The 24,193-nt window shown below is 38.1% G+C and overlaps 2 protein-coding genes across 3 annotated transcripts in view; one reads left to right on the forward strand and one right to left on the reverse strand.

Annotated features, from left to right (window-relative positions):
- Window positions 1-24,193, reverse strand: part of TBCK (TBC1 domain containing kinase) — a 747,174-nt gene that overhangs the window by 703,290 nt on the left and 19,691 nt on the right.
- AIMP1 (aminoacyl tRNA synthetase complex interacting multifunctional protein 1) overlaps window positions 1-24,193 on the forward strand; it is a 210,197-nt gene that overhangs the window by 6,312 nt on the left and 179,692 nt on the right. Inside the window, exon 2 of one of the 2 annotated variants that reach the window (XM_053703515.1) lies at window positions 2,206-2,266. The exons of the other annotated variant lie outside the window; for it this stretch is intronic. Coding sequence (XP_053559490.1) covers window positions 2,265-2,266 — 2 coding nt within the window. The 5' untranslated portion in view covers window positions 2,206-2,264. The remainder of the gene's footprint in view (window positions 1-2,205; window positions 2,267-24,193) is intronic. 2 annotated transcript variants of the gene reach the window in all.

Here is a 24,193-nt window from a genome sequence, read left to right on the forward strand (position 1 = left end):
CACCCACCTATTCCCACCCACCCTATTCCCTTTTTTTTTTTTTTTTTTAAATTATGATTTTTTCTTTATATATATTTTTTTTTTTTTTTTTTTTTTTATAAACTAAAAAAAAAAAGGAACTGGGAAGGGTAGTGATTGGGAACAGCAGGGAAGGGGTTAATAATAACTAAAGATCCCCACAAATAAACTTTTGGGCACTGATCAAAGCCCTGACAGGCTGATCACTGTGATATTAGGCTGATCACAGTAGCAGCTCAGTGATCAGCAGCAAAAACAATATATATATATATTTGTAACCCCCACAAATAAACCCCCAACGCTTTTGATCAACACTGATCAAAGCCCTAACAGGCTAAGCAAGTTATATTAGGCTGATCACAGTAGCAGCTCTGTGATCAGCAGCAAAAAAAATATATATATTGTTTGTAACTATATTTTTTCTCCCTCTCTAGCTTTCTGCAGCACACACCAACACTAAACTGTCTTCCTCTCTCTCTCAGATCGCACTGAGAGCAGAGAGGAAGCGGATACACTTGTAACAGCCAATGATTCCACTCATTGGCTGCTACAGTGTTACAGGGGACAATCGATACACCCCCTCCATGCTGATTGGATCCTGGGGGAGTGCCAGAGGTGCTAGGCACATCCCCCAACCGGATCCACAACAAACAAAATAACGGAGGGGGCACAGGAGCTGAAAACCGTTATGCCGTTCTATTCCGTCATAACGGCTCTAAAGCCCAGTGTAATTATGACGGAATGGAACGGCATAACGGCGTTAAAAGGTTAAATAAAACAAGAATGTCGTTTGCATTACCATGAAATTCATAACAATGCTGTTAGGCATTTGTTCATTGTGTATAAACATTTGACAGTATTCAAAATAAACAAATAACAAAATATTTAGCATAAAGTGTTTTATAACAAGAATTAAATTAGTGTACAACTTTGACAGGTTGCAAACTCTTTGGGATAGAGGTTGTTAGAAAATGATTGAATATACCCTTACACCCCACTTCATATTAGAAATACATCAAGGTGTTTTTTGTTTTTTTAATAAAACAATTCTGTGTGTTTTTGTTTACCACACTGCATGGAGTTCTTTGCTATATACAGTGACAGACCTGATTTATAGTTTTTCCCTTGTTCAAATATTTTTTTCCACCTATTTAATTTTCCTTAAAGGGATATGAAACCCAAACATTTTTTTTTGTGATTCAGACAGAGCATACCATTTTAAAAAAACTTTCCAATTTACTTCTATTATCAAATTTGCTTTGTTCCTATGATATGTGTTGAAGAGATATCTTGTCCTATTGTACATGGAGAAAGACCTGTCTAAGGGCCCAAATGCTTTTGTAAATAAGCGCTCTTCACCCCTGTCACCTGAAGCCATCGTATCTGGTTAATGGGCAGGAAACGGGGGGGGATGAAACATACTTTCTTTTTATTTAATGGCATAGGTAAATTGCAGAAGAGGCTGACACCTCTCTGTTTTTAAAGGGACACTAAACCCACATGTTTTCTTTCATGATTCAGATAGAGCATGCAATTTTAAGCAACTTTGTAATTTACTCCTATTATCAATTTTTCTTTGTTCTCTTGCTATCTTTATTTAAAAAGCAGGAATGTGATGCATAGGAGCCGGACCATTTTTGGTTGAGAACCTGGGTTATGCTTGCTTATTGGTGGGTAAATGTCAGCTTCCAATAAGCAAGCGCTATCCATGGTGCAGAACCTAAAATGGGCTGGATGCTAAGATTTACATTCTTGCTTTTAAAATAAAGATAGCAAGAGAACAAAGAAAAATTGATAATAGGAGTAAATTAGAAAGTTGCTTAAAATGTCATGTTCTATCTGAATCATGAAAGAAAAAGAAAAAAATGGGTTCAGTGTCCATTCAATGAAAATAAAAGTTCATTTTTATATTAATTAATATCTCAGTAGATGGAATGCTACTAAAATACCTTTTTTCCTTTGTGCCTCCTTTTTTGTTTTTACAAATAAGAAATAAAACGGTATACTTCTTTTGTTGATCTTTTCTACTGTACCGTGTAAAATATTTGTTTTACGAAATAAAGGGGATTAAATGTTTTAATAGTAAAAACTCAGAAAAATAAGGACATAGATAAGTTGTGTATATGCTATTGATAGTTTGTTGTCTGCCATGTCAAGAAATTTTAGTTACATGAAAAATGTTCTTAGTTTGCAGATTTTAGCTTTCTGTGAATAAAGACAGCCCTCTGACAGGTTGCTGCTGATACATGTAAGTACCACGGAATACACTATCACTTACCTTTTAATAGCCTTATTGAAGATACACTCATGTATTTCTTAAGCTGATCATGGAATGCAGAATATTTATTTTGTTATTAGTGCATCAAGATTCTTACCAAAATTGTTTGCAAAATTGTGAAAGTGCTATTTATTATATAGCTGGAAACATATCAGTGATATTTAGTCGTTGTAGTAAGAAAATAATACTAGTTTATAGAGTGTTAAACCTAAGCATTTCAAAATTTGCCTGTTTGTATAATTTTCATAAGTTACAAACTAGTTGAAATTTCCAGTTTGTGAAGTTCTAAGCATTTTTTTTTTATTTATATATAATAATTGGGTGCTAACCAGAAAACAAATCACTTTAGTTAATGCAGATATTCTCTAGCATTTTCATTAGGGAAAGGCATTTTACAGGAGATTGAAATGCTGTGGTTCTGGCACCAGTGGGTAGTAACTACTTTGATAGCAGATATGTATTGCATGTTAGGACAGGTTGACAGAAAGCATTCTATTGCAGATTGGGGCTTTTATCTTGGGTTAATGGTAGTGAAGAACATTACTTGTGATGGACATTGTTTTACCAACTTGGATGAGAAGAAGCATTTTAGTGAAATGTGACTATCCCCGTCTGGATGCAGTAGAGTGGTGATAAGGAAACACTTCACTTAATATTATGTCTCAATATTCCTTAGTACTTTACTGAAGAATTCTGACTTTCTCTGGGAGGGAACAGAGGCAATGCACTTTACTGCAAGTAGGCATCCTGCTGCATTATCCCAGAAGGAATGTAAAAAATATCCACTTTACTAAAGAATGCAATTCTGGCTTGGTACCCTCTGGGTGGGGATGCATTTTGATGGAGATGGGTATTTCTGCCTGTTAACTTGAGTGGGGATGTAAAGAGAATGATCTTTACTGGAGAATGGAAACATACTTTGGTTAAAATGATCCTTAATAGTTTTGATCTCATTTTGTATATGAGAATATTAAAGGGACACTGAACCCAAATTTTTTCTTTCGTGATTCAGATGGAGCATGCAATTTTAAGCAACTTTCTAATTTACTCCTATTATCAATTTCTCTTCATTCTCTTGCTATCTTTATTTGAAAGGCAATAATGTAAGTTTAGATGTCGGCCCATTTTTGGTGAGCAACCTGGGTTGTTCTTGCTGATTGGTGGATAAATTCACCCACCAATAAACAACTGCATTCCAGGGTGCTGATCCAAAAATTGTCTGGCTCCTTAGCTTAGATGCCTTCTTTTTCAAATAAAGATAGCAAGAGAACGAAGAAAATTGATAATAGGAGTAAATTAGAAATTTGCTTAAAATTGCATGCTCTATCTGAATCTCAAAAGAAGAAAAAAAATGGGTTCAGTGTCCTTTTAAGTTAGTTGTCTTTATATATTTCTATAAAGAAATATGAACCTTTTTAGAGGGTTTCTAGTTTGCTGCATGATTGATATATTGAGATACATGTTCTGTTTTTATTTAGGTAATAGTTATTTAAATAACATACCCAGCAGTTGCTACTCACTTTATATACAGATATGTAGTACTGAACAGAATCGATGACACTGTCATGTATCTATGTTTCTTATATGACCTGTTTGTCTATCAATTAATTTAATTTAAAGATTATAAATCAGAAATAATCAGCAATAATTAGTATATGTTTTGAGTAGGGCTGCAACTAACGATTAATCGGATAAAAAACCAAACAAACATTTTTTCCTATATTTAAAATACAATCCGCATACTGAGTGTTAGAAATATAAACTTCAGACTAAACTTTGCATTAACACAACTGTCCAATTTTTAAGCTGCAGAACAAATTTTTATAATTAACCATGAACAGTTTCAAAAGAGGTAGAACTAGAAAGAGTTAGACTATAACTGTTTATAACATTCTGTTATTCATTCTTTCAGAAACATGACCACATGCTCCTGGCTGAGGCTGGCTCTCTTTTTGCAGCTATTATGCCTGCAGCAGAGAAAGGGTGCTAAGATGGTGTTGAGGTGCCTGAGATGCATAAGTATGGTTTTTGCCAGTTTTACAAAGGTGGGATATTTATCTTTGTTAGCTCAACACCAATGCTAAGTGTTTCTCACCTTGGCAAGGGGCCTCTGAATAAAGTAAGCCTGGACTTCTTTCTAAAATACAAATATCTTAAAATTTCATATACAATGGTAAATAACCAGCTATAAGGTTAGGGAAAAAATATCTAGTTCACACTTAAAATAACAGATAACTACTTATAGAGGGTGAATTTGGTACATATTACAATTAATTAAAAATATAAAAAAACAAAAGTCAAAAGCACATTTATCTATACAACAGTACATATAATCAGCAATAGCTGATAAGTGGATGTAAGGGTTCACAGTGGCACCCCACAAATGCAACACGTTTCTCGGTTTGAACCGTTTCATCAGGCCTGATGAAACGGTTCAACCGAGAAACGCGTTGTATTTGTGGGGTGCCACTGTGAACCCTTACATCCACTTATCATTAACAACTGCTGTGTTGTTTTTTTTAACTTTGTTTTTAATAAATAGCTATATTTTATTTTAAATGCACTCTGAGTGGATTTCTCTTCCTACCTTCTGCCTTTGCTGATTGCTCACTGGGACTTACACCCCTGCACAACTAAGAATCTACATCTAGGGTGAGCTGTTACACCTGTCTCAAAATTACAGCCTGCTTCTACCAGCACATAGGTGTGTTACAGGAGTATATACACAGTTTTGCCTGGAGGGTGAGCTGTCACACCTATCTGAAATTGCAGCTTGTCTCTACCAGCACATAGGTGTGCTTCAAGAGTATGTGAGTACTCATTTGGCTCCATTCTGTTTGTTTTGTACCATACCATCTGATTATACCACAAATGAGGCGCCCCTCTGTTTTCTTGTACTTTTTTATAATTTAGTGTATGTGCATACATCTTAAAGAGACAGTAAAGAGGGAAAATGCATTGATGTGCATTTATAATTTAGTGTATGTGCATACACCTTAAAGAGACAGTAAAGAGGGAAAATGCATTGTTGTGCATTTATAATTTAGTGTATGTGCATATACCTTATAGAGACAGTAAAGAGGGAAAATGCATTGTTGTGCATTTATAATTATGACCTATTCTCATCATGACCACAGCATTGGATTGGGTTATTACCCCTCACTTTAGGGTTAATCGGAGGCACTCCCTGAGCTACGTGGGAGTGCAGGTGATTTGACAACAAATATGCGTGGTGACATCTCAGAGAGGGCAAGACCACAATCTGACAGGAAAGGAGATGGATGGGGGGGAGGGTTTCAAACCCCTCAATCTCAACTCTCTTACTAGCCACATACCTCCTAAGATCTCTCATTTGAATAGAATTACCTACTCTTTCAAATGACAGTGGTCTTCGAAAGAAACAAGTACTCAGATCTTTTTTTAAAAGTAAAAACACAACAAATCGCTCCACTTGCAACCTTTTCAATTCACCCTGAAACAAAACTGGAGCTCTATAAGTGGCAGTGCCTGGTATCCAGGAATCTTGCTGTGTGCTTCACCTGCAACACTCTACTTTCAATTGATGTAGTAATTTTAAAACGGAGACCGGCGCCCAGCCCAGAGTAAACCTAAGCAGGCACATAGGAGCTCAGGAGTGTGCACGTCTTTAGTGCTTTGTGGCAACAGTGTTTTCCACAATGTTTGTAGCAATATTTATATATTATTGCAGACATTGCTGCAAAAGAGTGCTAAAAACTATTTTCTGAGCCTACCTAAATGTACCATTAAAAAGGGATACCAATAGAATAAGGCAATTTTAATAATAGCAGTAAATTGTAAAGTTTTTTTTAAATCTGTATGCTCTGTCTGAATCATGAAAGTTTAATTTTGACTTTACTGTCCCTTTAGAAAATGTTGGAATACTCTCTGTGAGTCCATAATACTGTATCTACATTATATCATGTTTAAAGGGACATTATACACTAGATTTGTCTTTGCATACATGTTTTGTAGATGATCCATTTATATAGCCCATACAGTTTTTTTAATGTATAGTTTTGTTTACTTTTAAATAACATTGCACTGATTTCAGACTCCTAACCAAGCCCCAAAGTTTTAGGAGTATACTGACGTATACCTTCTCCAGCTTGCTCCTGTTTGTCTTTTCATATGCAAAGGAAGGGGTAGTGTCTGCTTTTTTGCTATAGAACCACTTTAATGGGTGTTCTAGCTACCTTTTCAAAAGAGCTAAACTGAGAGCTTCTAAGTAAGTTTTTTTTTAAACTTTTTTACTGGATTTTTATATCAGTATCTGTGCATATTATTCTTTATAGTAGTGTCTATTACATGCAATTATATGAAAATTAGTGTATACTGTCCCTTTAAATGAAGCAACAAAATACAATCTCTAACAATAATTAAAGTATTCCATATTATAAGGAGAAGCCCAATTGTTTAGCACTTAATTTATATTTTCGTCCACAAAATGTACAAAGGCCTTTCCGTGTGTGTGTGTGTGTATATATATATATATATATATATATATATATATATATATATATATAGTTCAGAATGTTCACTGTAGATTGCGCTCTTCATGAGCGTCCTGTTGAAAATCAGTATCCAGCGCTATGGAGAGTGGGCGGGGGACACACCCCCTGTGGAGACCCAGATCATAGGCTGCAGCTTCAGACGTGTCTGCTGCACATGCCCCAAACAGAATACAGAATGCAAAAAAGAAGTTGCGCTCAATGTAGCAGGAACAACGTATAGATGAAATTATTCCAGGCAGGGAATGTATATAAAAACAATGTTTATTTCAAAAAGGATAAAAATGAAAAAGGGCAAAAGACACAGTCCTTTGGGGAAAGGGCACTCTCACTTTATATTGTCAAAGACCAGGGTGTCGAGCCTGTAATTAAATATTATCTAAAACCCACTATGTAATACCGTGTCAATTACTTGTGTTTGTAAGTATAAATATCACTGTAATAGATAAATTTGTTGTCTGAAGAAGGGGTTAACTACCCCGAAACATCACACTATTAACCAAATTTATGCACAAATCAAGATAGTGACGCCTCCCATTTATTACTCAGTATTACATAGTGGGTTTTGGATAAATATATATATATATATATATATATATATATATATATATATAATATTATAGCAGCTGTATCAGGGGAATTAATATGTAAGGATCAGAGAGCTAAAAAGTACTATAAGTTCTCTGTTGCACGTGGTTACTAAAAGTTAATATGAAGAAACCAAGAGAGGAAAAAGTGTAAACCCTTAATCCAGCAAAAGCTCATAACCATAATCAAAAACAACTCGGGGGGGGGGGTCAGATTTATGGAAGGCACAACACAACAGTCAAATAATAGTTTGCATACATTTTATTCTTCCACAGAAAGTAGAAGCTGTTAATAGAAAATGATTTGTGCCAGAAAAGGACACAAATTAATTACAGTGTTAGGCACCTTAATGCAATTTATACTAAACCAATTCTCCGTTGAAACAATTGATACAAGAACAAAAGTTCTTGTTATAGACTTTTTTTCTTCGCATGCACATAAGAAAAGAAAGCCAGTTCTCAGAGTTCAGCATCCGTAGTAAGCATTAGATAGTAGAATGTTAGTCAGGCAAAATAAAGCAGCTGACAGGTTTGTAGCTAAAGCGTGTGATATTAGAAATTAATCGGCACTGTTGTTAGCATAATACAGTCCAGCACAATTGCAAACAGAGAATTAAAGGGACATGAAGCCCACATTTTTTCTTTCATGATTTAGAAAGAGAATGCAATTTTAAACATCTTTCTAATTTACTTCTATTATCTCATTTGTTTTATTCTCTTGATATTCTTTGCTGAAAAGCATATCTAGATATGCTCAGTAGCTGCTGATTGGTTGCTGCACATAGAAGCCTTGTGTGATTGGCTCACCCTTGTGCATTGCTTTTTCTTCAACTAAGGATATCTAAAAAATGAAGCAAAATAAATAATAGAAGTAAATTGTAATGCTGTTTAAATTTGTATTCTCTATCTGAATCATGAAAGAAAGATTTTGGGTTTAGTGGCCCTTTAAGTTTCTATTGGTTCGTAGGTATATCCCCCTAAAGTGCCAAATGACAATGATACGTCCTCCTGGAATGGGAATTACATCCCCAGCTCACCCAACCTTTTACAGGTTCTACTCATCCTGAGTAATTGTACCACTTCTTCCGTTGCAGAGGTAGTTCTCACTTACTTGCTCCGCTTTATCGGAAAGACTAGTGGCACCTCTTCTGCTAATGGGGGCTGTTTCTGCTCGATGGGTTATCCGCCAGGCTATTCAATTCAGCACTGCATCCAAATAGAATATGGCATCCAGGGGGGGGACCTATACAAACCAAACCAACACCACACTCACGGAGCTCCTGTGGGTGCAGTCAATTAACACTTGCTACACGTGTTTCACCAATTCTGTATTCCAATTGGGCTTCGTCAGGCATGTGATACATCCATGTCATAGTAGAGATACTTATATCTTGCTGGGTGAATTATTTAACTTATTAGGTGTCAGAATATTATTTACACAAATACAATACACTTATATTAGCACAAATGCAAATTTTACAGATACCATGGATGGCTTAGGAAAGCAGTTAATTGCAAAAACAAATCGGAAAGACAAACAAATAAGAATTGAATTCAATTTATAATGCAAGGGTAAAAGGAATTATGTAAATACTTCAAAATCTGGTATATAATGAAACCAATGTGTTTTTTTTTTAAATCAGAATAATCCACATAAATAGATAATTCACCATAGTATTAATTGCAGGTAGACTAATGCTATTCAGCACATAACCAAATATTACCCCTTGGACCCTAATACATTTAGTAAGAGCATTGTTTACTCATTTACAGGAAGGGGGCATAAATGGATAATTCACCATTTATGAATATATATGCATACAGTATACAACAGAAGTGCAATATAAATTATTCAAAATGGTATCACCTCTATATATAATATTGAGAGGTGTGGTTGTGTTTTTTTGCTTGTTTAACAGTTTAAGACTTTTGACTGTTGATGAGGTGAAGCCCACCCAATTCAGAAGCTTCAGAGCGTGACCGTGTCTAGATTTAGAAGATTTCACATTTCATCATGAACTGTTATATGAGCTGTGAATCTTTGCTTAAACAAAAGTGGTTTTAAAAACAAATGGTTGAAACTCATTAATGTCACAAAATAGTTTTGTAAGGATCTTTGTGTTTTTTTGACTAAGCGCTTTATTTTCTTTAAGTATACAGTTACGGGGATCTAATGCAATCTGCTTTTATTTATAGAAAAACATAATGATTTGGAATGCAGGGCTTTGAGCTGTTTTACACAGGGACATTTCAGCTGCTGTTTCTTTCATATAAAGTAATCCTGGAACTGGGTTGGCTGTGTGTTGTACTGAGTGAAATGCACGAGTGCTAAAGGAAATAATGAGGTGCTAAGTGCACGTGGGTAAAACTTAACGGGTTGATGTAGGAGCTGCTCATAAAATTCTGTATTTGGCTCCAAGGTGCCAATTAAAAAAACATTTATAGCTGCTTAATTACAAAAACATACTGGCATAGACTACGTGCTGCTCTGTTAAAGTCACCATCATAAAGGTCTAGGAAAAACTCCATCTAGGGTGGTCTAAACTGTTTATTTAAAGGGCCATTATCATTTGTTAGTGCATGTAATTATATAAAAGGGATAGTAAGGTCAAAATGAAACTTTCATGATTCAATTAACAGCATGCAATTTTATACAATTTACTTGTGTTATCAAATTTGCTTTGTTCTTTTTGGTATCCTTTGTTGAAGGGTAAACCTAGGCTGATAGGAGCTCAGGAGCATGCACGTTTCTTAAAGGACCAGTAAACACAGCAGATTTGCATAATCAACAAATGCAACAAATGAGTAGTAGATTCTTTTCTAACACATTTCAAAGTTATGTATATTTCCACTCCCCCTGTACCATGTGATAGCAATCAGCCAATAACAAATGCATATACGTATAGTCTGAGTTCTTGCACATGCTCAGTAGGAGCTGGTGACTCAAAAAAAGTGTAAATATAAAAGACTGTGCACATTTTTTTTAATGGAAGTAAATTGGAAAGTTGTTTAAAATTACATGCTCTATCTGAATAATGAAAATTTACTTTAACCTGAGTGTCCCTTTAAGCAGTGTGTGTGACTTTGAAAAACATTGCTATAAACATTGTTTCAAACACTGCTGGCAGAGGATAAAGACGCGCACACTCCTGAGCTCACCTAGAGTTACTCTTTAACAAAGGATATGAAGGGAACTAAGTAAAATTTATAAAAGAAATTAACTAAAAAGTTGTTTAAAATTGCTTGCTCTGTCCAATCCATTTAGGCTTTATTATTACTTTACTGTCCTTTTAAGACTAGCAGGGGTTAAGCACATAGAAGTACCGTTGCCCTTGATCAAATCGGCAGCACTAGTTACACAGCTGGATCTGGGTACAGTGCTGCTGATTGGGTCAATTTCTGTTTTTTTTTACTCTGGATCAGTAGTGCTCTGCAACTTTATTTTGTTTAATAAATACAGTATTAGCCACACCACTCAGTGAAAGTGGAAAAGAGTAAACCAGTATTTCTGTAGAAGCACAATAAAGATGTATGGGCTACATTACTCCCACTTGTAAGTAAAATATGTATACTGTATTATTATTGATATGATAATAATTGTATATTGGATTCTAATGTTCCTTTAAGATGTTAGTGTAAACCCTAGTTTCTCAACCTGTGGTACGTGTACCCCTGAGCCCGGGGGTACTTGGGGCATTGGCAATGGGTACTCCAGGGATTGGCATTCATTATTATTTCCTGATGTAGCTATTGTAAACATGACATATCAAAGGAAGCTGTGTTTCTGATTTCTACCCTCGAGCACTTCTAACAGGGTACAGTGTATTTCCCATCCTAGGTTGAACCACTGCTCAATCACTGATTCACCTCAAATTGGTAAATCCTTAAATTCTGGCTTGTTAGTGACATAGGAGGGCTGGAAATGAGCTTCACTGATAAGAACAGAGAAAGTGCCATGTAAGTTGTATTACTGTGACCAAGTGTCACAGAGACGAGTGCCATTGTGAAATAAGTAAAGGGCATAATACTGTAGTGTGCCACAGTAAACAAAAACAGATGGTTATTAAAAATAGAAAGATGGTAATTACTTTTATCATCATGCAGAAAATAGTTTCTTTTTTTAAGTAAGAAGCACAGTAATTACATATAATTATTAATATCAATGGATGTATGTGTGTTGATTATTAACGGTTGTAATATAGCCAAATATTAAATTTCGTAAAACATAAAACAAATATCATATTCTTATATATTTACTTCATTAACATATCTGATACAAGCTGGTGAAATCAAGTGATACACGTGATTTCCATTTTTGCTCATGTAAAAGATCAATAATATTTGTGCTACAGTTGGGGTACATAGAAATCAAATCAACGCCTTCAGGGGTACTTGCTACCAAAAGCTTGAGAAACACTGGTGTAAACTTTACAATAACTTGTAGCATTATAGAGACTTTGAATTTGATACAATTTGTGGGACAGTAATTCAGATTTTCAGGAGTAAAGGGGTTCCTACATATATATAGACCATTGCCTCGCATGTGACAGAAATAGAATATCTCTCTAGTTCCTGCATTAAGCTGCGGCACTAAGATTTAGATAAGTATCCCTTCATTTAAAGGGGTATTATAGTAAAAAAATTAAATCACATTTCCCAATTGCATACATATTTCAAATGCTGGTGGTTTTGTATAGGGGCACAATTGATAATTTTCATGCCCATGATCTATAGCCGTATGCTCTGCTGGCCGCATGCACAGTTAAAATGAAGTAGTTAGAAAGTTTATCAGAAGCATTTTTGCAATTAGACACAAATCAGCTCAGTAGGATAATAATCTGTTTCCTTACTGGACAGTGAGGTCACAGGATGTGCAGTCTGTGTGAGTTTAAAGGGACATGAAACCCCAAATTTTTATTCTTGATTCAGACAGAACATACAATTTTTAACAACTTTTCAAGTTACTTCTATTAGCGTTGTTCTCTTGGCATCCTGCATGGCTGTGCTCATATGCCTCTTGTCATTGGCTTACTGATGTGTTCAGCTAGCTCCCAGTATTGCATTGCTGTTCCTTCAATAAAGAATACCAAGATAAAGAAGCAAAAATTATAATAGACGTGAACTGGGAAGTTGTTTAAAATTGTATAATCTATCTGAATCATGAAAGAAAAAAAATTAATGGTATCTTTTAAAGGGACTGTATACTCCAAAACTGTTATTGTTTAAAAAGTTAGCTAATCCCTTTATTACCCATTCCCCAGTTTTGCATAACCAACACAGTTATATTAATATACTTTTTACCTCTGTGATTACCTTGTATTTAAGCCTCTGTTGGCAGCCCCCTGATCACATGACTTTGTATTTATTATCTATTGACTTGCATTTTAGCCAATTTCTGCTGTGTCAGCCACATCTCCACGGGAGAGAGCACAATGTTATCTATATGGCCCACATGAACTAGCAGTCTCCTGTTGTGAAAAGCAAATAAAAAGCATGTGATTAAGAGGCTGTCTACAGTGGCTTAGAAACAGGCAGAAATTTAGAGGTTTAAATGTTATAAAGTATATTAATATAACAATGTTGCTTGTGCAAAGCTGGGGAATGGGTAGTAAAGGTGTTATCTATCTTTTTAAACAATAACAATTTTGGTGTTGACTGTCCCTTTAAGCTGCTCTCTGTAAGTTACAGAAGGGATATATGTGTGAAATATCCTTTGATGTATAGCCTCAGTAACCACCAGTGATTATTATGTAGCATTTTATTTAATTGACATACATTACATACATAAAGCTTGTCAAATTCTCTTAAAGGGACATTATACACTCATTTTTTACTTTGCATAAAGGTTTTGCAGATGATCTACTTATATAGCCCATGAAGGTTTTTTTTTTTTTTTGGTTTTTTTTAAATGTATAGTTTTGATTATTTTAAATAACATTGCTCTGATTTTCAGACTCCTAACCAAGCCCCAAAGTTTTAGGAGAATACCGTCAGATACCTACTCCAGCTTGCTCCTGTTTGTGTAAAGGGTCTTTTCATATGCAAAAGAAGGGGGAGGGGTGTCTTATTTGCCACTTGCAGTGGGCTTTCCAACTACCTTTTCAACAGAGCTAAACTGAGAGCTTCTAAGTAAGTTTTTTAACAGTTTTATACTGGATTTTTATCAGTATCTGTGCATCGTATTCTTTATAGTAGTGTCTATTACATGCAGTTATATGAAAATGAGTGTATACTGTCCCTTTATGTTAAAATAGTTTTTATTGAAATAACATTTTCAAACAGAATACACGTCTTATGCAGTCAATTACAGAATCTTATCTACAGGCATAGTTAGTCAATTCAAGACCTTGTCACTGGTCTTTTTCCATATATCTTGAGTTGTCGATATTTATACATCATATCAGTTGTACTACTCCTCAAGGACTGCCAATGCATAACTTATACTCTTGTTACAGAGTAGAGAAAAAAAAAAAAAAAAAAAAAAAAAAAAGAGAAAGAAAAAATAATAAAAAGGGTAAACCCTAAAAATAACAATATGGATTTACAAACAAAACATTTGGTCCGATATGGTCTTTCAATCGTACATTACTGCAATCTCTTGTAAACAGTTCCTTTTATTTTTCCCTTGTGATCAGAATCCCTATCTGCATATATAATGTTTGGTGGGGTTTTTATGTTGAATGTAGTATCCAGTAAAACCAGATCTTGTGGAATGTGTCAGTCGTGCCTAATATCATTGCTGCCGCTTCATGTAGGGAGTATGTTAGTTTAAATCTCTCTAGTATTTCATTCCATGTTGGTACTCCTTCCTTCCAATATTTGGCAATACTTAGTCTCGTTATCGTGCAGAGTATTCTAATGAGAGTGTTGATATGTTTGTTAAGATTTGGTATGGGGGCATTCAGCAGTCCCTGATATATAGATAGCTCCACCCGCTCCTCTAAGAGGGAGCTGAGATGGGATGAAAGTTTGGACCAGATGTGAGCCACTCTCGGGCACTCCCACCACATATGTATATAGGTACCAACCGAATTACAACCCCTATAACAGTTTCTACTTCTACCTTCTGTGTAGTGTGAAGTTTTAATAGGCGTCAAATACCACCGAAAGATGGTCTTTAAGCTGTTTTCTCGAAGGTCCGCGCTGATTAATCCCTTGCATGAAGAATAAAAAAGGTCATGCCATTCTGGCAGTTCTAGTGTAGACTTCGTGTCTGTTTCCCATCTAATCATTATAGGTGTTTTAGTGCTACCCTCTGGAGCTTGTAAGGCCAAGTATAATTGAGAGATGGATTGTCTAGGTCTCGCTTGTGCGCTACACAGTCTTTCTAGTATGGTGCAGGGTTGTTTGCATATATTTGGGATGAACTTATGTAGGGCAGAGAGTATTTGTAAGTATAGATACCATTTGAGTGATAGTGGTGTTAATTTCTCTTGTATCTGGTTGAAGGTTAGTGGTTTATTGTTCATTAGAAGGTCTCCCACCCTGTAAAGACCCTTATTTTCCCATTTATCTAGCTGTTTGCGATATTCCCCTGGGATAAGGTATTTAATTGGCATTTTGGGGGAGAATCTGGGCATCTTCCCCTTGCCAAGCGCCATTGTCCTCCAATTGTCAAGTGATAAAGTCGTAACAGGAGAGTATGTTTTATTTTGTTGTTGGAGTGTTCTATCCCAAATCAGATCTCCGGATGATTCTAGATCTGCTATCCCTGCTTCTATTTCCTTCCATACCAAATTTCCCAATGAGGAGCCCAGAAGAGCATCCTGTGCCAATCTAGCTGCTTCATAGTAATTAAGCAAGTTGGGGACCCCTACCCCCCCTAGCTGTCTATGCTTGGTTAAAGTTAAGTGGGGAATTCTTGCTTGTTTCTTACCATTAATGAAGAAATTAATGTCTGATTGTAGGGTTTTGAGATCATTCTTTGGAACTGGGACGGGCAAGGTTCTAAATAGATATAGGATCCTCGGTAGTAGATTCATTTTTATGGCAGATATTCTACCATACCAGGAGAAGTTTAATAGTTTCCATTTAGTAATATCTGATCTTAGCTCTTTAAATAAGGGGAGATAATTTACCTTATATAAGTCTGAGTATTGGGTCGGTATCTTTGTACCTAAGTATTTAATATGTGTTTTAACCCAAGAAAATGAAAAATTTAACTCAATTAGTTTTTTTGTGTGAGCCGGTAGGGCTATGGCTAGTGCTTCGCTTTTGTCCAGGTTGATCTTATAGCCTGAAACCTGGGAGAACCTCTGCAATATTTCGTATAACCCCGTGAGGGATTTCAAGGGTTTGGTGAGAGTTAAGAGGACATCGTCCGCAAACAGGGAGATCTTATAGTCTGTGTGTTTGATTTTAAGTCCAGTCACCTCAGTTGAGTGCCTAATATTGGCCGCTAATGGTTCCATACAAAGGACAAACAGTAGTGGGGAGAGCGGGCAACCCTGTCTCGTTCCATTTTTAATGTATATAGGTGTGGAGTGATGTCCCATGGCCCTAACTGTAGCCGTAGGTTTAGAGTATATCCCTCGCAGTGCGTCTACAAATGGACCAGTAAATCCCATTTTATCCAGGACCGTGAACATGTATGTCCAGTCAATTCTATCAAACGCCTTCTCCGCGTCCAATGAGAGGACCAGAGAAGGCGTTTTAGTCCGGTCGAGTTGGGCTATTGTTGCTATGATCCGTCTTACGTTGTCAGGTGCTTCCCTACCCGTTATAAATCCCACCTGGTCCGGGTGTACTATGGTCGGTAATATGTGTTTTAGTCTATTGGCCAGAATTTTGGTAAAGATCTTTAGGTCCTGGTTTATAAGGGAGATGGGTCTGTAGTTGGGACATCTTTGTGGATCTCTGCCTGGTTTGGGTATCACCACTATCCTGGCTCCTAGTAAATCGCGTGGGATCTCATACCCCTGCATAATATAATTCGAAAATTTAACTAGATGTGATGTCAGGGAATTTTTAAATAATTTATAGTATTCACCCGGTAGTCCGTCTGGACCCGGGGCTTTGCCCGGTTTCAAATCTTTAATGGCTCCCAATACCTCGTTGGCAGTTATCGCCTGGTTTAAACTCTCCCTGTCTGTTTCTGTGATAGAGGGTAAATGGGCGTCATCTAGCATTTTTGTTAGTATGGATTCCGTGGTGGGGGAGTGGGCGACATGGGTTCCCTCATATAAGGTGCCATAGTATTGAGCAAAGCTGTCCACAATCTCCTGTGGGTGGGAGGTTGTGGTGCCATCTTGTTTTTGAATCTGTGTTATGGAGGCTATTTTTGCCCGTTCGCGAATTCTGTGCGCTAAGTACCTATCTGGCTTGTTTGCGTATATATAGTAGTTTGTCTTGAGCCGGAAGGCTGCTTTGACTGCCTGATCATTTAGAATAGTTGCTAACTCTGTTCTTTTACCCTGAAGCTGTGTCAGTGTAGCTCTAGATTGTGTCAGTTTGTGGTGCCTTTCTAATGTATCTATTTCTTTCTGTAGAGCTAACTTCTGTACATTCCGCTTTTTAAGAAGGATAGATTTTTCTTTTATCAATAGGCCCCTTAGGTAGGTTTTGTGAGCTGCCCAAGTCATGATAGGGTTAACCGTCGTCTCCGTGTTTATGCCCCAGTATTCTAGCATGTTACGTTCTACCGTCTCTCGGACCGTAGGGTCTCTTAGACAGAAGGGGTCATATGTCCATGATCTGGTCCTCCCCGGAACTTGCATGTCACCCAAGGTAAGCTGTACTATGGAGTGGTCTGACCACACACAGGAATGGATATTTGAGTTTATTAGGATGGGGCGTAGAAACTGACTGACAAATATATAATCTAGTTTTCTGTATGTTTTGTGCGCCGCTGAGAAAAAGTAGAATCGTTTGTATGACCATATAATGTTTTCCAGGAGTCTATTAGTGTGTTGGTAGCGAGGTAGTCTTGTATTACTTTGATCATCCTACATTGTTTGTGTTGCTTAGTGGTATGTGGGGGGTTGTGTTTGTGGGGTTGCAATGTGAGATCTACATTAAAATCTCCAGCAAAGATTGTCCTAGTCTGAGACCATTCTGTCAAGAGGTGTGTAATTTGTCTAAAAAAGGCATCTTGTTTGTCGTTTGGTGCGTATATATTGCAAAATATTATATCGGAATTTTGGATCTGTCCTTTCACAATGAGGTATCTGCCCTCCTTGTCTTTGACTGTTTCCTGATGTGTAAAGGGAAGGGAGGAGTGTATCAATATGGATACCCCACGTTTTTTAGAGTCAGAGGTTGAGTGGTAATGGTGGCGGAAATCTTTAGTCCAGTATTTGGGTATTTGGGAATGTAGAAAATGTGTTTCCTGGAGAAAGATCACATTTGCTTTAAGAGATTTATATTGCGTGAGTGCCATTCTGCGTTTAATGTCTGTGTTCAGCCCCCTTACATTATGTGAAATTAAGTTAATAGTCCAGGGATCCATCTATCTCGGTGGGTGGGTGTTTGCTATGATTTTTGAGATTTTCTGTGAGTGGTGCACTAATAGAGCACAGGATGCCGTGAACCCCAGTTTGTAGACTACAAGCTGTGTTGCATAGTAAAAATTTTTAACTCTCACCTTGGACCTCTCTCCCCGTTCCCTGCATACCTTCGAGGAGATCAAGAGAATGCAGTAAGGTCGTGACCAAATGAACATGGCTGATATATTGCATGAGTATTCACATACCGGATCCATAACAGTAACTAAGGAAAGAAAAAAATTAGAACAATAGAAATAACAAAACATAATAACTGAGATGTGCATGGTATACACTACATCTATGAACATTCTAGGGTTACACATTGGGGTAAATGTGCATTACAAAACTGTGTACATCATAAAAGATAACTATATCAGCAATGAGAGTAATTAAATTGTTTTTGGTTGATTTAAATCTAGTCTTTAACTTATGGGTGTTCACCCATCCCTGGACAGTCTCGGTTCGTCCCCTTTGAAGGGGGTCAGTAGAAATTAACATTTTAGCCCCTGCCTGTCTACTTATCTCTAAATGGGTAGAGTCACCTAGGCAGGACAAAATGATTTTAAAAATAGTAGCATACTTATCTATTAACCATCTGAAGGGGTTAGGCACTCTTCTTTCAGAGTACCTCCATTTTTGAACAGTCCTGATTAGTCTGGTCTCGTAGGGAAAAACCAGGAGAGAATTTTGTTCGATATGTTAAGTCAGAGTCCCAAGTCTCTCAAGTTTTCTGTTTCTTTTTTACAGCTTTGGTCCATCTTTCCCTGGTGGGAAGTAGCTGACGAGAAGTTTGATGATTTGCTTCCTGTTCCAAGGATGGAGACGGCAGATCAGGGCATTCGAGTTTCAATATTTTGCATGTAGTTGGGATTTCAGCAGGGTCTTTGAGGGATATTGTTTTCCCTTCATATAAGATATTAAGTGAGAATGGGAAACCCCACCTGTATGGTATTTGAGTCTTTCGTAAGAGCTGTGTAAGGGGCCGCATAGTGCTGCGTCTTTGGAGAGTTTTCAGGCATAAATCTTGAAAAAACTGAACAACCGAGCCTTTGAATTTGAAGGTGGGATTGTGTCTTGCTGCTGATAGAACTTCTTCTTTATCACGGAAGCGAAGCATCTTGATTATAATGTCCCTGGGTGGGTCTCCCTTTTTGGGTTTTGCTCTTAAGGCTCTGTGTGCTCTTTCCATTTCAAATTTACCTTCGTCTTTGTTATCTGTGATGGCTTGAAACAGCTGCAGGAGATATTCAGGTAGCTCTGGTGTTGTTACTGTTTCAGGGACCCCCTTTAATCTTAGATTGCACCTGCGGCTCCGGTTTTCCAGATTCTCCATTTTGTCTTGTATTTCGGCTAGTTCCTGCTGTTGTGAGGTCATATGTTGAGAAAGAGTAGATATATCTTCGGAAGTAGTTTCCTCTCTCTCCTCCAGAGAGTCAATTCTGGTGCCTAAGTCCAGCATATCTTGTTTGATCTCTGTTAGGCTGTTGGTGACCGTGGTCTGTAATGTGTCCATCTTCTCCCACATTTTATTGAAAATAGTGTTGATATCTTGCTTAGACATGAGATTTTTAAGGTCAGCCTTGGTTGCAGGTGTTTGATCTATGTTAGTATCAAGAGATTCAGTGTCAGACTCAATTTCTTCCTCCATTAGCAGCATTTCTGTATTTTGATTTTTGTCTCCTTTGGAGGACTTAAAAAAAGGGTGCTGTGTGGGTAGTTTTGTTCCTGCTCCTGTCTTGTTCTGTTTCCTGGCAGACATGGCTGTGTTAGGTTTTGTGAGGTTTAATAGGCACGTGGTAGAATAAAACAGTTTATTTTCTTCCAGCTATGGTGTATATACTAGGGCAGCAGTGGCTAGCAGCATAAGTCAGCAACGGCTCAATGTGTTTCTGCAACCTGCTGTTGCTTGTTGTGTGTAATATCCCTTTAATAGCCTTAGATTTCTAATGTATAATTGCTCCCTAGAGTTTTATCTTTCTTGGATCTTTATCTTCCTGCTGTATTATTGATCATATCTCTCCTTTAGAGCAACATGCCGCTCATCTGTTTCTTTAGTGCTGTAATAATATTATCTCCTTACAGGACTCATCTATTGTCTCTTATTGCAGTTCCCTGATCATTCACTCCATATATCATATAGGATTCACCGGAGGACTAAGATCACTTATTTATATGGGGCTTCTTCTTGTCGCTATAGAGGTTACTATCTTTTTTTTGCTCTCTGTAGGCAGCTCGAGTGTGAGTCTGACTATTTAGCGCTGCCTCTGTGAGGCCTGTGTCTGTGTCGGAGCGATATCATAATGGCGGCCCCCACTACCGTGAGACTCCTCCTTCCTCCTCCCTGGCAAATATTAAATGTGCATCGAGTTGCTTTTTACCGCCTTACCTATACCGGAGCCGTGTGCGGTAATTATTTCTTCTGTTATGTGTGATCAGTCCACGGGTCATCATTACTTCTGGGATATAACTCCTCCCCAACAGGAAATGCAAGAGGATTCACCCAGCAGAGCTGCATATAGCTCCTCCCCTCTACGTCACTCCCAGTCATTCTCTTGCACCCAACGACTAGATAGGATGTGTGAGAGGACTATGGTGATTATACTTAGTTTTTATAACTTCAATCAAAAGTTTGTTATTTTACAATAGCACCGGAGCGTGTTATTGCCTCTCTGGCAGAGTTTGAAGAAGAATCTACCAGAGTTTTTACTATGATTTTAACCGGAGTAGTTAAGATCATATTGCTGTTTCTCGGCCATCTGAGGGAGGTAAAAGCTTCAGATCAGGGGACAGCGGGCAGATGAATCTGCATTGAGGTATGTAGCAGTTTTTATTTTCTGAATGGAATTGATGAGAAAATCCTGCCATACCGTTATGACATGTATGTCTACTCTACACTTCAGTATTCTGGGGATGGTATTTCACCGGAATTACTCTGTTAAAAGTACATTAAACCTTTTAATAGGTATTTATCATGTTAAACGTTTTTGCTGGAATGTAGAATCGTTTGCAATTTCTGAGGTACTGTGTGAATAAATATTTGGGCATTATTTTTCCACTTGGCAGTTGCTTGTTTTAATTGTGACAGTTTCGTTTCTCTCTCACTGCTGTGTGTGAGGGGGAGGGGCCGTTTTTTGGCGCTCTTTGCTACGCATCAAAAATTTCCAGTCAGTTACTCTTGTATTTCCTGCATGATCCGGTTCATCTCTAACAGAACTCAGGGGTCTTCAAACTTCTTTGGAGGGAGGTAGATTCTCTCAGCAGAGCTGTGAGACTTATATATTGACTGTGATTAAAAACGTTGCTCTGTAATTTTTATGTTTCAAATTTAATTATTGTTACTTTACTAATGGGAACAAACCTTTGCTAAAAGTTGGGTTGTTTTTAAGGATTGATGCTATAACTGTCTTTCAGTTCATTATTTCAACTGTCATTTAATCGTTTAGTGCTTCTTTGAGGCACAGTACGTTTTTGTTAAATAAGATTGTAACCAAGTTGCAAGTTTATTGCTAGTGTGTTAAACATGTCTGATTCAGAGGAAGATACCTGTGTCATTTGTTCCAATGCCAAGGTGGAGCCCAATAGAAATTTATGTACTAACTGTATTGATGCTACTTTAAATAAAAGCCAATCTGTACAAATTGAACAAATTTCACCAAACAGCGAGGGGAGAGTTATGCCGCCTAACTCGCCTCACGTGTCAGTACCTGCATCTCCCGCCCGGGAGGTGCGTGATATTATGGCGCCTAGTACATCTGGGCGGCCATTACAGATAACATTACAAGATATGGCTACTGTTATGACTGAAGTTTTGGCTAAATTACCAGAACTAAGAGGCAAGCGTGATCACTCTGGGGTGAGAACAGAGTGCGCTGATAATACTAGGGCCATGTCTGATACTGCGTCACAGCTTGCAGAGCATGAGGACGGAGAGCTTCATTCTGTGGGTGACGGTTCTGATCCAAACAGATTGGATTCAGATATTTCAAATTTTAAATTTAAATTGGAAAACCTCCGTGTATTACTAGGGGAGGTTTTAGCGGCTCTTAATGATTGTAACACTGTTGCAATACCAGAGAAATTGTGTAGGTTGGATAAATACTTTGCGGTACCGGCGAGTACTGACGTTTTTCCTATACCTAAGAGACTAACTGAAATTGTTACTAAGGAGTGGGATAGACCCGGTGTGCCGTTCTCACCCCCTCCAATATTTAGAAAGATGTTTCCAATAGACGCCACCACACGGGACTTATGGCAAACGGTCCCTAAGGTGGAGGGAGCAGTTTCTACTTTAGCTAAGCGTACCACTATCCCGGTGGAGGATAGCTGTGCCTTTTCAGATCCGATGGATAAAAAATTAGAGGGTTACCTTAAGAAAATGTTTGTTCAACAAGGTTTTATATTGCAACCCCTTGCATGCATCGCGCCGATTACGGCTGCGGCAGCATTTTGGATTAAGTCTCTGGAAGAGAACCTTAGTTCAGCTACGCTGGACGACATTACGGACAGGCTTAGAGTCCTTAAACTAGCTAATTCATTCATTTCGGAGGCCGTAGTACATTTAACCAAACTTACGGCTAAGAACTCAGGATTCGCCATTCAGGCACGTAGGGCGCTGTGGCTAAAATCCTGGTCAGCTGATGTAACTTCTAAGTCCAAATTACTTAATATACCTTTCAAGGGGCAAACTTTATTTGGGCCCGGTTTGAAAGAAATTATCGCTGACATTACAGGAGGTAAGGGCCACGCCCTGCCTCAAGACAAAGCCAAAGCTAAGGCTAGACAGTCTAATTTTCGTCCCTTTCGGAATTTCAAAGCAGGAGCAGCACCAACTTCCACTGCACCAAAACAGGAAGGAGCTGTTGCTCGTTACAGACAAGGCTGGAAACCTAACCAGTCCTGGAACAAGGGCAAGCAGGCCAGGAAACCTGCTGCTGCCCCTAAGACAGCATGAATCGAGGGCCCCCGATCCGGGACCGGATCTAGTGGGGGGCAGACTCTCTCTCTTCGCCCAGGCTTGGGCAAGAGATGTTCAGGATCCCTGGGCGCTAGATATCATATCTCAGGGATACCTTCTAGACTTCAAATTCTCTCCCCCAAGAGGGAGATTTCATCTGTCAAGGTTGTCAACAAACCAGATAAAGAAAGAAGCGTTTCTACGCTGTGTACAAGATCTGTTATTAATGGGAGTGATCCATCCGGTTCCGCGGTCGGAACAAGGACAAGGGTTTTACTCAAACCTGTTTGTGGTTCCCAAAAAAGAGGGAACTTTCAGGCCAATCTTGGATTTAAAGATCCTAAACAAATTCCTAAGAGTTCCATCGTTCAAAATGGAAACTATTCGGACAATCTTACCCATGATCCAAAAGGGTCAGTACATGACCACAGTGGATTTAAAGGATGCTTACCTTCACATACCGATTCACAAAGATCATTACCGGTATCTAAGGTTTGCCTTCTTAGACAGGCATTACCAGTTTGTAGCTCTTCCATTCGGATTGGCTACGGCTCCAAGAATCTTCACAAAGGTTCTGGGTGCCCTTCTGGCGGTACTAAGACTGCGAGGAATTTCGGTAGCTCCGTACCTAGACGACATTCTGATACAAGCTTCAAGCTTTCAAACTGCCAAGTCTCATACAGAGTTAGTTCTGGCATTTCTAAGGTCGCATGGATGGAAAGTGAACGAAAAGAAGAGTTCTCTCTTTCCTCTCACAAGAGTTCCATTCTTGGGGACTCTTATAGATTCTGTAGAAATGAAGATTTATCTGACAGAAGACAGATTAACAAAGCTTCTAAATGCATGCCGTGTCCTTCATTCCATTCAACTCCCGTCAGTAGCTCAATGCATGGAGGTGATCGGCTTAATGGTAGCAGCAATGGACATAGTTCCCTTTGCACGTCTACATCTCAGACCGCTGCAATTGTGCATGCTGAGTCAGTGGAATGGGGATTACTCAGACTTGTCCCCTACTCTGAATCTGGATCAAGAGACCAGAAACTCTCTTCTATGGTGGCTTTCTCGGCCACATCTGTCCAGGGGGATGCCATTCAGCAGGCCGGACTGGACAATTGTAACAACAGACGCCAGCCTACTAGGTTGGGGCGCTGTCTGGAATTCTCTGAAGGCTCAGGGACAATGGAATCAGGAGGAAAATCTCCTGCCAATAAACATTCTGGAATTGAGAGCAGTTCTCAATGCCCTTCTGGCTTGGCCCCAGTTAAAAACACGGGGGTTCATCAGGTTTCAGTCGGACAACATCACGACTGTAGCTTACATCAACCATCAAGGAGGGACAAGAA

This window comes from Bombina bombina, chromosome 2, assembly GCF_027579735.1.
Source record: "Bombina bombina isolate aBomBom1 chromosome 2, aBomBom1.pri, whole genome shotgun sequence".
Lineage (NCBI taxonomy): Eukaryota > Metazoa > Chordata > Amphibia > Anura > Bombinatoridae > Bombina > Bombina bombina.